The following is a 15,457-nucleotide window of genomic DNA, read 5'->3' as shown; positions in this document are numbered from 1 at the left end:
ATGTGGAAAATACTGGTCTACGCCTCGGCACACGTTTCGCTGGTCAGGACGTCACCTCAACTAAGTGATTCGGTGAGAAACGTAATTTACTGTTGATTAAAAATGGGTACCTAAACTTAATAGGTACCTATTGAGCGTGTAGACCAAACATACACGTTTGGCATAGAGCTTCGTTAGGTCTAGACGGGTTATTTTAAGTATTCGTTCTAATTTCCAAGGAGAGGCTATGAGCCGGCAATTGTCAAGAGACTAAATAAACCATATTTATTATAATAGAATATGAATATGAAATCAATTGAAATAGGGAATTAGGGTTGAAGGAACAGAAATTCGCAGCGTTAGTTTATGTACAAGGTTCGGACTGAGATAACTACGAAAACAAACTGATTTAGTGGGTTTTATTTGTGAACCGCAATATCACTCACGAGAAGTATAATAATATCTGTTATTATTTTTTGTAGTTAAGTTAAATTAGTACAAATTTTAATGTGAATAAAAAAGAACACATTCCTTTGCATGTCTGGATTTGGTTCTTCAAAAACCTAACGGTAGACATAACTCATCATTATTGAATAAAATAAGGACCACCCTAATGTATAAATGACATGGTCTAACCTAAAAAATGCCCAGATGTTTCGTCTATTGGTATAATATCAGAATTAATGCATCACGCTAACGTTCTTATTTCATGATAATAGTATACGGGACCATTGAAGGAGACCTTCAATGACATCACTAGGTCTCTTTTGGAAGAATGTTCGTTTTGTGCTAAAGTCGACGCCGTCGACATAGTGCCCAGTCTGTCGACTAAGACGTTTCTAAACAAGTGAGTTAAAGCAACTGAAAAAATAAGAAATAACAGCTGTGCTGAGATTTCTGTCTCTTTTTATTTTGTGTGACATATACACCCCACAATAACACATTTGGTTGCCCATCATTTAAGTACTAATACTGTAGTCGCACTTAACTAATCACAGAGAATTGGCTTAATACAGTTAATAAATAGATAAATGAACCGAATATTTAAAACAATACATACCATGGATTTAGGTACGCGTACACCGGTCGACCGGTACTCGTTACAAACGACAAAAGCTTTGGTAGATCGCCTGGTTTTGATTTTGAGTTTTTCAAAAACCTGTCCAAAGCTAAACAGCTGAAAACTTGTCAGTTTTTCCGGTACAAAACGAAATTCAAAACGCTGGATGATGCGCTTAATATGGACCAAGACCAGGCTACTCTCAAGCCAGGATACACCCCATGGTACATTGGTTGGTGAGTAGATACTATTAGTAAAGACATATAATTTTTAAATTGAAAAAATAAGTAATTTAGTTATTTTATCAAAAAAAAAAAACAATACGTGACGTATCAATAAAACTTAATACATATTTGTTTTATTATATATATTTTATATAATATACTTAATGCAATCATTTATATCATGTTTTCTACAAATAATTACAATGGCAGTAGCCAAATTTTCCTTTCTTCTTTGTATTTGATTTAAAGAACAGAAATCGTTTTCAAACCCACTTAAATGAAATTATACAACTTCTACAAGAAATTAAAATATTCAGGAACCGGTTGACTGTTGATTCAATTCAATAACAGCAAATAATTTTTTAAAAAAAAGTGTATTTTCCTACTATATTAATAAACAATAATTTTATAAAACTGCATGTTGTATTATATAGGAACATTTGTGATAACAAAACTATTGACATTGTTAAGGAACGCATTGACATACCTAGTTTTCTGCCAGAAAATTTAGCTTTTCCAAATTCGAAAATCTGGATATTCATAGGCACACCGGGAAACGGTGCTCCGATGCACGTAAGTAGAATATTATTGCCAATCTGTGTCATAGCTGCACATATTTTTTTTTGTTTCCTTCTGTTAGTTAGACAAGGTTAAATATCCTTCGTGGCAGACTCAACTTAGTGGATCGAAAAAATGGACTTTACAGTCACCGCCCAAATGCATATTCAGTTGTAGAAAACATTTTGAAGTGACCGTCCACGCCGGACAATTATGTGAGATGTTAATTTAACATACCTCAAATCTCAATTATGACTGATATAATTATTAATATTATAAGGGATAACTAACACTGGGGAACAAAAAAAATAAGTTTTTTCTGCGGCATAAAATTTGTCTATGGTTTTAGAATACACCTAAATTGCACATACACGTTATATAGTTACTTCATTTAGATTGACTCTGGTTCTCGAGATAAACTACATGTCTATAATCTTTTGTGACCCTCCTTAGGCTGTATTATTAGCTTTAGCTGTGTAACTCTGTAATTATTCTAAGTATACCCAACCAAAGGTTGTTTTTATCGAATGTGCTTAGATCAAATACATCTTTCGGTTATCCGGCCATGTGTAATAATTATCCAACATGTCCAGTAATATGGTGTATAATGACTGAATAGTTAATAAAATCGATGAAGTCAACTGATTAAGTCCGAATAAACCGATCATTGTTCCCCAGTTTAATTATAATCATTGTACTGTTAGAACGACTATCGGTGACATCGACAGTCAAAACGGGATTTAGGGAAGAGAGCTCTCAAAAAAGAGGAACATTTACTGTTTTTGTTCACTATTTAACAGTTTCTTTCCGCTCAAATTTTTAAAATAAAGTTTTGAATAACTTTATTTTATCTCCTACTTAACAAAAATGTTAGAAAAACTGTATAAAAATATTATTGTCAATAGAACTTATATTAAACGGTAAAACACGCAATTCTTATAATAGTTTCTTATCTAGTTATCTAGTAGTCTACTTCGTTTTTTATTATTGGCATTTCATGAAATTTAGTAGTTGATTATTATAAAAAATGAATACCTTTAGCAATTGAATTAATGTGAGGTGTACAAGTTTGTAATCAAACTTTGTAATAGGCCTTGAGGCTTCCACATCCCTGAATCCGGCCATGTCAGCAGTATCTTAAGTAGACGAATGAAATATAGGTACCTACAGTGAGAGTTAAAAAATACATAAAATTCAATAGGGGTTGACAAATACATATCACCTTATTGCGTTATTTGTTATTTTTATATTGTTATCTTTTTTGTAGTAATTTTGGACACAAATATTTGGTATCATCAAACTAAAACTATAGGCCAAAATATCAGCATAGCTGTGAGTGGTGAATACAAGTGACACTGATCCCGTGAATGTACGACACTTAGGTTATATCGACAAAAAAACCATTAGCTATTAACAAGAGTTGTTTAAATATTGTTTTCTCCAATTGTAAAATATAATATTTTTTTTGTTGTTTAACTTAAATTATAATGTTTTTCCTTACATAGAAGGTAAAATAAATTACCATTTAAAATAATTAACCCAAAAACATGTTTACTGTATTCTTTCGAGATTTTTTTACATTTTTACTTGTGAAATGAAGTGTACTCAAACAAGTCATACAAAACAGTAATAATTAAAATGTTTGATAATACTTTAATAGTTAATAGTTTATTTAAAAAAAAAGTACAAGTTGAACAACACATAATTATTATACATTATAACTCAGAAAATATTAAGATAAACGCATCTAGTTGTATTAATTTTATTTTAAAAATGATAAAATTACAAATTTTTAACATAATGAATAACTATTACATTTAAAAATAATTAATGAGTTTTGTTACGAGGTGCTACTTTAAAAAGTTATATACATATTTGTAATTCACAATAAGAAAGAAAAAAGAGAACTATTATTTTTAACAAAGAATTAAACAGTGTTTTTGGTATAAAAAAGGTGAAGTTTTCATTTGCTTATCCATGAATTTTATATTTGACATAAGATAAACAAATTTTTTTATTATTATTTTGATAAAGGTAAGTGAATACATATATAAGTGTTATATTTAAACTCCAGACCTCCGAGATGGCTTAAAACCTAACCATTTGTACTGAGACATTTTTTTATTTTTTTTTGAAATAAAATGCTTAACATTTTAGCTTTACATTAAAATCTTATACTTTAGCATTTCTTTTAAAATTTAAATTGCAACGTACATATTATGTACTACATCAATTTTAGATTTTTTAACAAATTTACATGCTTAACAAAAAAAGTTAACTAAAAATTATGAAAAAATAGATAACCTTGTTAACCATAATAATTATAACAACCCTTTCACAAAAAATTTGTTTTGAGCATGAATATTTTTAATTGTTTTTTTATTATTGTCTAGTAGTTAGTACAATGGTTAATTTGTTAATAATATATAATTTAATGTTAATTATATACATATATTATATTAATATAATTTATATAATGTACCTAAACAAACGTATATAAATATAAACATAATAATTCATTGTACGACATTCGTTTGACGTCTTGCAACAGAGACATTAAAAACGCCTTATCCGGATCCATAATTTTTTTGCCATCTTGAACCCTGAAATTTCAGGGTAACATTTTATAATTTATTATTGTTTCGAAGTTGTAAAGTATTTAAGTAAATGTTTTAAATTTTATTGTTGGGTATCGAATAGTTTCATATGGTGGACCTATTCACGATATATTGTTTTAAATAGATAATAGATACCTAGTATAAATAAATAGTATAATACATCGGTATTGAATAATTAAAGAAAAATTATAATTTCATTGAAATTGTATTAATGAATATTCTGTTTTACTTTTTATAAAATGTGTCGGTACCTATGTTTTGAAAAACATTTTTTCTTTACAAACTTAAGAGGCAATTTACTGTTGGTAAATTATCATTATAATATAATATTGTAAATATTGATTTACATACTTGTAGTTTTTTTTTTATAAATTTCAATTTTCAATAATAAAAACTGATTTGAGTATAACTTAAATAAAACGGGTGTGTGATGTCCTCTTAAATTAAGATTTTGCAAAAAATGTCCTATACCTAACTCCTTAATAAATAAAGGATAAAACATCCTCTAAATTTAATTTGTTAGCTGTTCGTGCAACTTAAAAGTAACACTTTTATTTTCGGATAACCGATAAGGTAATTTTTAAGTTTCAATTATTAATCTCGTTACTCGTTAATGCCCCACCCAGCCCTGTTCATGTCTCATCAAACTACAAGTTGGTAGTCTTTAAACATTTCTAAAGGTTTAGATTTTCATTGTAAATTCTTTGTTTACCATAATATAGATTAGCGTGTTGATGTAGATAAGGCCACAGAATTTTTCTCTGATAAGGCTATTGTTGACTGATAAAAAAAAATGATAAAACAATAACTATTATTTTGTAATACTAATAATATTAGGTGCTTGGTAGTATTTTTTAAAATTTTTTAATAATTTTCTTTTTAAATTAGTGAAATCAAACAATTTACGTATAATAAATAATATATTAGTTAAATTTTATATATTTTTGGATTTTTATCATAAAGTTTAATTTGATCTGCAGTTGAAGTTGTACAGAAAACATTAAAAGATTACTTGTACATTTTTTTTTTTTTACACATTAATCGAAAGACGTGTTTTAATTGAAATTTACAAACAATTAAAATGAATAAGAATGAAGAAGGGATCGAGCTGAGCAAAACGCATTACGATGCAATCAAACTGTTAGAAGGCGCTTTGCAAAAAATGGACGGCATTATACTATCAGGCAAGCACACTGAGTTTTCAGTTAATTATTTTATTACCTATTGTAAATGTTTTAATAATCAGATTAATTGGTATAACATTAACATTGATTTTTTTTCAACTATGAACCTTAACCATATTTACCTTCAAAAAAATAACTTATATGCGATTAAGACTGGGTATTTTTTTTGTTTTAATATTACCTATTTTATTTAATATGGAAGGGACTAACCAAAAAAATACAAATAAAACTTTTACAATGATTAGGTATAATTTTTAAATAATAACAAAATAAATATTATTATACAGATTTAGAGATAAATTTTATTATAATTAGTCAATTAAGTATATTTTTTTAAGTTGATTATACTGGTTACAAGGTATGTCTTTAATTAAGCAATTTGTTTTATTATAACATGTTAAACAATTCAAGAGGTAAATTTTTATATTTTTAGAAACTAAATACTTAGTTGTAATTCAAACAATAAGTTAATTATTCCACTCAATGATTCTGATTTGTATGATTAGGTAGTTTGTTATAAATTAATTTTTTGGCGTTCATGTCTCTTTCTATGTTTTAAAAATATATTGTAATATTATCATAATATGATAATTGACATTTATGAATAATTGGAAGCTTGTATTGTATGAATATAGAAATGATTACCTAATAAACACATGAAATTGGACTGAATAACACAGAATTCTGTTGTATGGTAAGATTTGAGATAACGTGTAATTTTTTTAGTAAAAAATTTAATTTTAGGTACCTATATAAATAATAGTATATATAATAGTTAATAATGAGTAGTCATTGAGATGGTCGTTTTATTAGAAAAGTAGTATTTTGTTATTATTTAATATTTTTGTGGAATTAGATTAGATAATATGTTTAATAAATAATTGTGTATTTTGTACAGTTTTTACATTTGCTTAGATGCAAATTATTTATATGATTTTTAGAATTTTATAGTCTATAAAAAAATACTCGTACGGACTGAAGATCAAGTAGGACTCGTTTAGGCTTAGTTGATCGCCGGGATGGCAAATTATTCAGTTTACACTATTTAAGTTTCTGCTATGCTGGCGAATTCGCTATAAGTCTACAATGCTTGGTTAAATAATAGCTATAACTGCTTTTTATCAATTGTAAAGTATAAAATAGCCATTATTTGATTGATTTATACAATTTTTTTAGCATTATTTTTAAAAAGTCATTATACTACTTTCTTATATAGAGTAAAATATAGGCAAATTTTCGTGATACCTAATATAAATTAGAGTTTAAACTCTAGTGTATATGTCGGACTATCACAGCAACAATTATTGTACATTTTTGAGTCAAATTACAACAATAATATAATAAACGTTTGAAAGATAATAAGTTAGGCAGGAAAAAATAATTAGGTAGTAAACAATATGGTGTCTTAAAAAAAAAGCCTAATTTCCTATTACTCAATTGTGCACTAGGTACTTGTTTGAAACACTTTTTGAAAATCTGTTTTCTACCAAACATAGTTAAACTTATTATCATTCATACGTTATACAATTTATGTCTCTAAGTTTACAAATAATAATAATAGAAATCCTATCTTGCTTCAAAACTGTTAAATGTGATGTTCTCTGTGTGCGAGTCGTTTTTTTAGTATATTTTTATTAGCAACATACTTATATACTTATAATTTTTATTTTCAGAGCCTAATACCAATTCCCAGTTTTCTTGCAACTCAGACTTGCAAATTGTGTTGAATAATGTGCTCGAACACCAAGTATGGAACTCAATCATTTTTATTATTAAAAAATAAGCCTCAACATATTGTACTAATTTAAATCTTTTGTCAAAATGAATTTAGAAAAATGAAGATGATTGTAGTCATTTGGAATCCTTTAAATTACAAGTTTCTATGTTAAACGACCAAGTTGATATACTCTTGCGGAAACTGAATCATCTTGAAAAATATCTAGCGCAACAAACCGAATTAAGAAAACAAGCTGAAAATAGGCTTCATAATGTGTGTGGCGTTAAATTACTTTGTTAGCGTTTAAAAAATGTATAATAAATTATTTGTTTATTTGTTTGAAGGAAATAGAAGCAAAATCCAGACTAGAAATTGACAAACTTGAAGCAATGGCTTTGTTGACTAATTTAAAATTAGCTAATGTAAGACTTACAAAAGAAAACATGAATTTAAAACAAATGCTTGTTCAAAACCAAAATACAACGAATTATTTAAATACAGTTAGTATACATTTTTAATGATTCTCTTAAAATTTAATTCTAAAATAATAAACAGTACATCAAGTTTGAATTTTAAAATTGGTATACTGTTAGAATCAGTGGTCCACTCTTTTGGTTGGTACGACTAACACTGTTATGTAGACGAACAGTAGGAATCACAATTTGACAAAATCAAGAAAACACTTACTAATATGGAGTAGTTGAATGAAAACCAATGTAAAGATATTATGTTATTTACAGCTATCATATTTCATCTAACCTTAAAAATAATAATTATTTTTCCAGCATTTCTACTTCATAATTCATATTTTTAAAACATAAACTAAAGTATGGCGTTTAATAAAACTGATGTATATACTTGTGTTTAATTAGGTTGGAGTCAAACAACCTAAAACAAAAAATATAATATTAAAACACGTCTTTAATGTTTTAATTTATAAATTATGTTTAATTTTTATTTCAGAACTCTCAGTTTCAACGTTCGAAAAGTCATGGCCCACGTTTCTATAGTAGTTTACCACGGCATATTTTATCAAAAAAGAAAAATGATTCAAAAAATAATAATGACCAACCTAATATTTTAGCTTTAAACGATATTACTGAATCGTGTACGAATTTACTTGGCAATGTATCACAATTTGACAAATTTTCTTCTGCTCCAAATTTAAGTAAGTTTTAAAGCGATATAAAAATAAACATGATGAAATTATCACTTAACACTCTGATGTTGGTTGTCCAACGATAAATTATAATGTCATTATTATAATTCTTATTACATATTTCGGATTTCCAACATCAATTGCTTGCCTTTAATTAATATTTATGATTATTTCTTATTATACAGACAGATAAATACATTTTTTTTTAAATTTAGATTTTTAATTGTATTTGATGTTTTTTTAAAAATGGTTTTTATTAATGATTCAATGGTGTGCGCTTACTCTTTGTGATCTAACTTAAGACATTTTTTATGCTATTTTTATTGATCAATAATTACATTGTTAACTTAATTATTTTATCATTTCTTCTAGTCGATGTAGAAATCAAAGGACGAAAAGAACGAGTCTTACAAAACAACAATCACAGCCACCTTTCTACTACTAACAATTCACTCCTCCAAAAGTAAGTGTTAACATTTAAATAGAAAAATTTTAAATAACAAACACTCCCTAATTAGTTGTCTATATTATGGAGTCTTGCTTCAATAGTTACTCCAGGTCATTTAAAAACAATTTTCTTAACCATGAAAGACCAAATGAAGCGTTTATAAAAATTGTAAATAATAATAACAAATAAAAATTCATATTTTGCTGTGACAGTTCAATTTTGCCGTTTGAACAGTGGGATCAAAAAAATGTGTTTGAATGGTTTACAAGTTTGGGTCTTGATTATTTAGTGAAGCAATCAAAGTCTTGGCCTATGTCGGGAAGTGATTTGATTAGTGCATCGATTAATAAAATTGATGAGAAATTCAACTTCAAAGTAAGCTATATTTTTCCTCTATACATTTTTATCATCAAAACTATTTCAAAAGTTAAAATCATTTAATAATAATCGTATAATTTGTGTTTGCAGCACTGGTTACATCGTAAAAAATTAATAATCGAAATCCAATGCGAAAGAAACAAAGATAGTATTTTTTTGGATGATAAATATTTACCCAAAGCTAGATATTTGAATACAGCATGGGTTTTGCATTGGTTGGATGATATTGGATTACCTCAGTATAAAGAACCATTTTCTCAAGCAGCTATCAATGGTGCAGTCTTGCATAGATTAACTAAAGATGACTTTTTCATGATGCAAAATGTTAATTCGGAATTACATTTTTCAAGTCTTCGTTGTGGAATCAAAGTAAGCTTCTTAGGTTTTCTATGAATTTGCCAAGTACAATTTTACAGTTTTTAAAATAATTAAATTATAAAATATTGATTGAACTTAGGTGTTGAGAGATAATCACTTTGATGCCGAATGCTTAACTCGACGTTCTAATTCCAACAAGAGTGAAGAGGATTCTGATTTGTCTTTGTGGACCACACACAGAGTAATGGAATGGCTGTGTTATGTTAATTTGGCTGAATACGCATCGAATTTAAGGGGTTCTGGTAATTGTCTATTGTATTTGACTGTAACTCAGAAAATACATACTTTCTTGATTAAAATTTTATTGAGCAGTGTAAACAATTGTTTATCAGATTAATTGTATCCCCTAGGTGTACATGGAGGTTTAATTGTTCATGACGACAGATTCACCTCAGATTTGCTGGCTGACATATTATTCATTCAACAAAATAAAACTTTACTACGCCGACACTTGAACATACAATTCAGTCAGCTGTTAGGAAAAGAATTGAACACAAAAAAGAGAGATGCCCAATGTCAGTCAAAGTTTAAGCCGTTGACAATGTCTTCCAAAGTTAAAGTAATTACTGAATACACGTCTAATGTACAATATGTTTTTAAGACCGTTATAATTTATTGACACTGGATTATTATTTTAGATACAAAAAAAATCTCAGTTTTCATTGAAGCGAAAGAAGAATAATAATGAATTTTTTATTGGTGATTTAATGTGTCCTTTGAGTGATGAACAAAAATAATTATTGTTTGCCTGTAACATTAGTTGCGTTTTGAAACAGAGTAATATAAATGTATAGTTATTTGTTTGACCTCCTTCGGTGTTGTTATTAATTGTATAGACATTATTAATAAACCGATTAGTACAAATTATCTGTATCAACAAAATACTAAGTTAATGTTACTAAATACATAAAAAATACTAGTATATTTTAATTATAGTTTACTTAAATGATTTATGGTTTATTTATTAGATTAATAATGGGTGCTTCATAATTTTTTTACTCGACTATAATAAAAATATAGTAGGTATCTGCCCAATTATTTTATGTCAACAAGTTAATAATATTGAGTATGCAAGGAAAATAATGTTTTCCCCTTTACATTCAATGCAGAATTTTGAAGTTTATTTATTATTAATATCTTATATGTCACTAATAACGCCAAATATATTGTAGTACCTAGTTAATTATTGTTTTGATTGCTTTTTATTTCATTTTGCATTTATATTCGCATAGGCAATTTAAGCCAATAATTAAATTTAGTAATTTAATAAGTTTTATTATTTTTGAAATGATATACTAGTAATAAATAACTAGTAACGATTAATGATGTGCCGCTTTAAGTTATTGTTAACCTTCTATTGTAACAAATATTTATAACTGAATAAAAGAATTTCTGGCAGCCAATTGTATAGATCAAATAGTGCTCTAAAATATATATATATATATATATAATTATTGCAAGAAGATGTTATATACGATTTTACTTAATTTGAATGGCACCCAAATTTCTATATGTTTATTTTTATGATATAATGTTGAAAATATTTTAAATTGTATAACATATTTTCATTTTTTGACAAATACCTACTTTTATTTTTATGACTAATGTTAATAAAAAAAAAAGATTTATTTTATTAATAATGCATTGGTTTTTTTTTTATTAGCCTTTAATTAACGATATTCAGACTCGACAGTTATAATAAGACAGTAAGAAAATAATTAAATACTATACTAAAATAATAATTATGCAGATATATTATACTTAAATAGAGAAGCTAGCACCAATGATAAATATATCGATGAAGGATATAATGGGCACAGACCGAAAATCAATGACGTTGAAGTTGGGGTTGTTAATAAATAATACCATTATGGCGAGAAATAAAGAGAAAGTAGGGAGAAGATAATGACAAATTTTAAACGGGTAAATAAAGTATTTTCTTTTCGTGTAAGATTAAAGTCATATAACCAAAGGGTCGCAACCAAAGAGTGCGAGGGATTATACAGCTGATAAGGCGGTGCCGCGAAGAAAAGGTTGGGAGAAAGAAAGGACTAGTTGAGCTGCCACCCCGTAAAAAATGTTTTTGGTAGAGCTGAAAAATGTCATAATAAGAAATAAAAAGTGCATGTGGATTACGGGAGGATGCACTTATCAGTTATCCGTGAGTGGTGGCGTGTACACAAATATTATAACAACAATGTCTCTATAAATATTATACCAACAAATGGTGTAACTATATTTTGTGTTAAAATCAAATTTATGCCCAAAAGGAAGAATATTATTAAGTGAAAAATAATAATCGTATGTTAATGAATCGAAGTCAATTGTAGTTGTAGTAGCTGGAACTTGAGTAGTAGAAGGCTTTTGAGTTGATGTAGGTACCATTGGTGTGGTTAAAATTTCATCAGATAAATCGGGTTTTATTAAACCAGAAATAGGAAGGATTTCTTGATTTATTTCCGTTGCTTCTGTTTGCCTGGATATTAAATATATCATCATCATCAAGTGAATCTGCAGAATCATCTGCCCAATTTGTCTTACGATCATTTCTAGTGTCAATATAAAAACATAAGTATTATTATCATTTTATTGGTGTTCAGTTAAGGTCTCGCTTATTATTTCTGTACCTACTTATTGTGCGTAAGTGTTCAATATTTCGTTAATTAATTATAAGAACCTAAAAGTGGAAAGTCTCATTTTAATATAATATATTATTTTATATTATATATTATATTATTATTAGGTTAACCACTAAACTGACTAAACTGATTTCGTTTTACATATATTTCAGTAGGTGTGTCTAACTGTAGTCCTATGTAGGAACCAAACAGAAATAAACAATGTAGGTACTCGACAACCCTTGGTTATTAAAAGTTAAGGTAAGACTTCCTCGAAAAAATTGAAAATAATCATGGTTTTTCACATAAGTTAAAGAATGTTAGTCGATCATATAAGATTAAGTAATGTTTAAGTACATTTTATCATTATTAGAATAAAAGAAAGCGTAAAAAATAATTATTATTTTCAGTGTATTGATAATATGCTCTAAAAAGCCATTAATGTATCCAACTAGGAATTGATATTTGTATTTTTTTGGGTGACAATGGAGAGCTTAGTGGTTGATTAATCTTGATATAGGTAATTCATATTTAATTAAAATTTAAATGAAGAGAAAAAATTATCATTTTAACTAAACTGAATACCTACCTAATATATAAGTATATCATATTACACAGATGCAACAAATTGAATACTGAATATATTAAGTCAGACACATATTGGTATTGCTTTGTTTAAAGATTTTTCCTCCATTTGTATTGTGTGTGACAATGTTTGTCAATATGTCAATACTTATTTAACGATATATGTCTAATAACTTTGTATTCATCGTTAATACGCTCGTGTCTTAAGTATGGATTCATAATTTGAAATCTAGCTCAAGTCAGCCAAATAAATCGCTTAAACTATATCTAGTCGTATTTTTTAAGGCGTTTGTCTTAAAAGCTTAGACTACAGAATTTTGTGGGGGATATATCACATAAGCTAAGTTTGAATACCTTTTCTGATAGAAGGAGGTATACCTAGTGATATATTATTTATTTTTTACCTAATTAATAATAAAATAAGTTTTCCTGCAATTTTGGAGAAAATACGTTGGCGTGTCCCATCTGTTAATACTATTATTACATTTCACAAGTCGTTTGACTCTCAGATTTACAGTTATAATCATGCCTTAAGCCACATGCTCAGGTAATGCCGTGCTATTAATTTTGACTTTATTGTTTTTGAGGATGAATTTTAACTTTGGTTATTATGTTTAGGTAGTTGAGTATGCTATTTTATTGAATTGTATGCTAGTTATTTAATTAATTTTTATAAGAAGAAAAAAAGGAAATTACATGTATGGTGAACATTATAAAATCAAATTCTTTATAAGTATTTATTTATTTTCTAGTTAAAGTATTGTTGTTTAAATTACGTTACTATGAAATTTTGTAAAACGTATACAGGTTGATCCATCTGATGTAAGACACTCATTTACTCAGAAAATATGAATATTTTGAAAATTATTTTTTCTTATACTTGTACGTACATATTTTACTATATTTTTCAATTATTTAAAAATGTTTAGTTTCATCCATTATACGTAAAAAAGTATGGACCTCGTTTTTTCATATGAGAACACATGTTTTTATTTTCATAAATATGTAGACAATAAATTGTAAAAAAAAAGGTTTGAACTTTTAAAATTGTAAGTGTACATATTTATAGAATTAAAAATATACGTTTCCATTTAAATACATTTTATAATTGTTGAAAAATATAGTAAAATATGTACCTACAAGTATAGGGGAATAAATAAATTTCAAAATATTCATATTTTTCGAGAAAACTAGTGTATTATCTAGTATGGGTAAGGTCATCAAGGTCGATAGGTCACCTTGTATTTTGTACACGCTATTGACCAAAATCATTATATTGTTTTAAATAGTTTTCATGATAGTTATATATTATGGTTCATATTATGATCTAAAATTTATTTATTAACATTTTAATCGAAATACAATACTTGGAGAAAAATAATGAATAAATAAATAAAAACATGTAAAGTTAGAAGTATCGTAGGTAGCTTCTGAATCTCAAAAAAATAACAAACATCAAAATTAATATTGCACTAAAAAAAAAACGTTGTTAAAATTAAATATGTTTTACAAAATTGTACAATCATTTTACACATGTAAAAAAAACAGTTTTTGTTTTTGTAGACTCAAGTTATTTGTTCCGTAACAAATTTATATTTTTTTTTTTGTTGGAAAAGACGATTTAGTTATCAATAAAAATGATAATACAAATAGAGCATTTACAAGATTTTCTAAAGAAATAAATACATTTAATTTTTTTAATGACAGCAGTGTATTGCATTTAAAAACTCAAGTTAAGTTTTATTATATTAGGTCGTTAATATTCGCTAAAATATACATAAATAATATTCAGAAAGTAAAAAATAAATTATAACAACAAAAGTTTTAATCGTATATGTAATCTTCTACCTTTTTTAGTTTCCTTTTTAGTTCCTTATCCAGATCAATCTCTGGCATCTCTGGAAAAAAATAATCATCATAATCGGACTCGGGTTTCTTTGGAGATTTCCTTTTTTTTGTAGTCAATTTGGTTTTAGCTGTAGTGGTTTGAGCTTTATAAGGTCTTTTAGTCCATTTTAGCCATTTATTTCTAAGTGCAATAGCTGGGGCTTTAATATTAAATTTTATATTCCATTTTTTTTTAGGAGTAATAGGCTTTTTAATCCATTTATTTCTGGGTGTAGTAGGTCGAACTTGAACATCAGGTTTCTTAGGCCATTTATTTGTAGGTTTAATATCTGGAGCTTGATTAGTATGCTTTGGTACTGTTTTCTTTTTCACAAACGTACCTATTATATAACGATCCTCGTCATCATCGCAGTCTTCGTTGTCTTTGAAATTTTGAACACATTCAATGTCGTTCTTCTCACATTCGATCGTCTTAGAGGGGTATACATAATATACAGGATTATTGCTATTTCTTTCTATTTCTCTCTTGACGCGTGGAACACTAAGATCTTTATTTTGGGTACCGCCAGATTTATCTTTTGAATCATTGTCGTCACCATCGCATTCATTTTTTCCTTGGAGATTTTTAGTACATTTAACGTCACCGTCTTCATGGTCACATCCGATCATTAAAGTGGGGCATACAGGACGTTCCTTCTTCAAC

At 27.3% G+C, this 15,457-nt stretch overlaps 2 protein-coding genes across 2 annotated transcripts; both read left to right on the top strand.

Moving 5' to 3' along the window:
* LOC126837161 (uncharacterized) lies at positions 1–3,174 on the top strand. The gene is made up of 6 exons (XM_050570992.1): positions 1–72; positions 699–826; positions 1,051–1,275; positions 1,698–1,836; positions 1,904–2,036; positions 3,089–3,174. Exons 1-6 carry the CDS (start codon positions 1–3, stop codon positions 3,172–3,174), a joined length of 783 nt encoding a protein of 260 aa, XP_050426949.1.
* Positions 3,175–5,271: 2,097 nt separating this feature from the next.
* LOC126836525 (liprin-beta-2-like) lies at positions 5,272–11,213 on the top strand. The gene is made up of 11 exons (XM_050570022.1): positions 5,272–5,623; positions 7,297–7,370; positions 7,455–7,613; positions 7,685–7,840; positions 8,304–8,508; positions 8,872–8,962; positions 9,160–9,322; positions 9,416–9,694; positions 9,783–9,945; positions 10,054–10,262; positions 10,342–11,213. Exons 1-11 carry the CDS (start codon positions 5,521–5,523, stop codon positions 10,438–10,440), a joined length of 1,701 nt encoding a protein of 566 aa, XP_050425979.1. The 5' UTR covers positions 5,272–5,520; the 3' UTR covers positions 10,441–11,213.
* The last annotated feature ends 4,244 nt before the right edge of the window (positions 11,214–15,457 follow it).

This window comes from Adelges cooleyi, unplaced genomic scaffold (genome assembly GCF_023614345.1).
Source record: "Adelges cooleyi isolate 19-005CV unplaced genomic scaffold, UGA_ACOO_1.1 ACOO_flye_CR_arks_rails_tigmint_CR_PRNA_247, whole genome shotgun sequence".
NCBI classification, from domain to species: domain Eukaryota; kingdom Metazoa; phylum Arthropoda; class Insecta; order Hemiptera; family Adelgidae; genus Adelges; species Adelges cooleyi.
This window is presented reverse-complemented; position numbering and strand designations above follow the sequence as displayed.